General features: G+C 39.8%; 1 protein-coding gene across 1 annotated transcript in view; it reads right to left on the bottom strand.

Annotated features, from left to right (window-relative positions):
• Positions 1 to 891, bottom strand: part of LOC107557510 (bone morphogenetic protein 15-like) — a 2,595-nt gene extending 1,704 nt beyond the window's left edge. The window contains exon 1 of the mRNA XM_016240944.1: positions 387 to 891. Coding sequence (XP_016096430.1) covers positions 387 to 732 — 346 coding nt within the window. The 5' untranslated portion in view covers positions 733 to 891. The remainder of the gene's footprint in view (positions 1 to 386) is intronic.
• Between the last annotated feature and the right edge of the window lie 2,252 nt (positions 892 to 3,143).

Here is a 3,143-nt window from a genome sequence, read left to right as displayed (position 1 = left end):
AAAAAATATACTTCTGATAGTTCTTTCAATAATTTAAGGGCTACACTGCACAACACATCTTAAAATAAAGGTTACAAAAAGGGGCTTTCAGGCAGCAATGCCATAAAAGAACCATTTTGGGCTCCCAAAAGAACCTTTCAGTTAACAGATCTTAAAAGAAAAAAAATGTCTGAGTGTGAAGAATATTTTAATCATCTGAAACCGATATTTCCACTATAAAGAACTCTTTGTGCAATGAAAAGGTTCCAAAGACGTTAAAGGTTCTTCATGGAACAATAACACGTATGTTTTTAAGAGTGCAGACAAGGACTCTAAGCATTTCTTCTATAACATGAAGCATAATGTGCTCTAGATGTACTTGTAAAGGATGAGAGAAGAGTGTTTACCACTTGAGGTCGGGAGAAAGTGCTTTTCAGTGGTGGACGCTTGAAGCAGCCTTACAGTGTTGGACCCAAATAACTTGTGCTGTTTTGGTCGTCCATCTGCATCCGCCGCTATCCTGTATAGACTTAACATGAGTCGCATAGCTTCATCTTCAGGTTGGCTTTCTAGGGAAGGTCTAAAATAAGAGTTCTTCTGTTTTGGGTGTCGATTTCGGCGAACTTCTGTACTGGCGACGCCAAAATGTGACGGAGAGGCCACGTTCCCGGCCACGCGCGTAGATATGTGCAGGACAAACAAACAGGACAGTACGCAGAGTCTCAGACAGTCGTGACTGCTGATAGCCTTCATGTTCAGCCCCTCGTACGGACGCGTGCCACCTGAAAGGCTTCCATCGTCTAAGACAATCAGCGGGCGGAATTCAACCTAAACATCACCTGAGCTCGACGACCTTCTGCGGCGCCGCTAATCGCGTGACGTCATGCCCAATTACCTGTCCGACGTCAGCGTTGGTTTCATGTCATTTATCTCCTGCGTGCACTTGCGGGTGTAAATTTAGTGCATTTGTGTGGTCGATTTGGACTCAGAGAGAGTGTGTGTGTGTGTGTGTGTGTGTGTTTAAAGAGAAAAGAAGAAATTTGGTCAAGATGCCACATCCTGTATTTTTTCTATAAGTTACATGTCAGATATCGTCGTTGTTTATTAAAACATAGGTTTTGTTGAAAAAATGAATGATTTCAAAGAAGCTAATTAAGTCATTCAGTTTGAATTATGGGGACCAAATGTCCCCACAGGGATAGTAATATCAGTATATGTTGACCTTGTGAGAACATTTTTTGGTCCTCATGAGGAAAACTTATAAATCATAATGATCTTTTTTGAAAATCTTTTGTGTGAGGTGTATATGTTTAGGGATGGGGTTGGGGCAAGGGGATAGAAAATATAGTTTGTACCTACAGTATAAAAACCATTATGTCTATGGAATTTCCCAATAAAACATGGAAACCCAACATGTGTGTGTGTGTGTGTGTGTACACTGGTTTATATAGCCTGGTGGGGACTTAAACCTGACTACACACAGACTCATGGGGACTTGTGTCATGGTGGGGACCTAAATTGGGGTCCCCACGGGTACAAAAGCTTATAAATCATACAGAATGAAGTTTTTTGAAAATCTAAAAATGCAGAAAGTTTCCTGTAAGGGGTAGGTTTAGGGGTAGGGTTGGTGTAGGGCAATAGAATATACGGTCTGTACAGTATAAAAACCATTACGCCTATGGAGAGTCCCCACAAGGATGTGTGTGCGTGCGCCCATGTGTGTATATGTGTTTTCTATACTGGTGGGGACTTAAACCTGAATATACACACCAACTCATGGGGACTTGTGTTATCGTGGGGACCTAAATTGAGGTCCCCATACAAAATGAGTTTTTTTGAGATTGTAAAAATGCACAAAGTTTTCTGTGAGGGGTAGATTTAGGTGTAGGGTCGGTGTAGTAGGGCGATAGAAAATACAGTTTGTACAGTATAAAAACCATTACGCCTATGGAGAGTCCCCACAAGGATAGCTGACCAGACTCTGTGTGTGTGTGTGTGTGTGTGTGCGTGCGCCCATGTGTGTATATGTGTTTTCTATACTGGTGGGGACTTAAACCTGAATATACACACCAACTCATGGGGACTTGTGTTATCGTGGGGACCTAAATTGAGGTCCCCATACAAAATGAGTTTTTTTGAGATTGTAAAAATGCACAAAGTTTTCTGTGAGGGGTAGATTTAGGTGTAGGGTCGGTGTAGTAGGGCGATAGAAAATACAGTTTGTACAGTATAAAAACCATTACGCCTATGGGGAGTCCCCACAAGGATAGTTAACTAGACTGTGTGTGTGTGTGTGTGTGTGTAAATCGACCTATGACTGATGCATCATCCTGTACAAGTTACAATAGGCCTATATCTAAATATAGGCCTATTACAACTTAAAAGTAAATGCAACTTCTCTCATCTTACCCTACTGATTTCAGACTTTCTAACTAATAATTTAAACGTAATATAGTGAGGTAATGTTAATGTTCTAAATAAATTTTATAAAATGTAACAAAGAAATGTTAATCCACTATCTTAACGAAGCACTTGTCATCTAAGTAGTGAAATACATGCTATTCTAGTATAAAAGTATCATTCATAAGACAAATAGTATGACAAAACGATCTAAATATGCAGTGTTTCCCGACAGAGCTTTGACACATTGACATCAATCAGGTGACTTACAAATGAGGAACATAATGTGCCATACAACCATTCAAACAAGCAATTTATCGTAAAGTTGAAACAGCTCTAGTCATGTAACTATTATCATAAGCCATGTAAAAATGCACACATGAAATCTACACAGTCTGCACTTATAATAGTTGATATTGACAACTGTGTGTGAAATACATCAGTAACTATTTTTGGACCCTTCGGTTTTTTTCATATATCGTTTCAAATCGCCATTAGTACTAACTATTAGGCTAATTGGTATCATATGGTTAAAATACCCTACAGTGAACCAACAGTAATTCAGTGTCAAAAACCAACTCAAATCTCGACATACTATTGGTTTTATCCAGCATGCTGTACTCATCATCCGCCTTCCTCCCAAACTCCAGTCCAGTAGGTGGCGGTAAATGCACCTTTCAGTTGGTTTGCCAACCGCCAATAAAATTTAAAGAAGAAGATCATCCACCTTCCTCTAGATGGAGCTGTCACTTTTCTTCATGAAC

Source organism: Sinocyclocheilus grahami, unplaced genomic scaffold (genome assembly GCF_001515645.1).
Source record: "Sinocyclocheilus grahami isolate Dianchi unplaced genomic scaffold, SAMN03320097.WGS_v1.1 scaffold605.1, whole genome shotgun sequence".
Taxonomy (NCBI): Eukaryota; Metazoa; Chordata; class Actinopteri; order Cypriniformes; family Cyprinidae; genus Sinocyclocheilus; species Sinocyclocheilus grahami.
The sequence above is the reverse complement of the archived record's forward strand: the minus strand, read 5'-3'. Positions and strand labels throughout refer to the sequence as shown.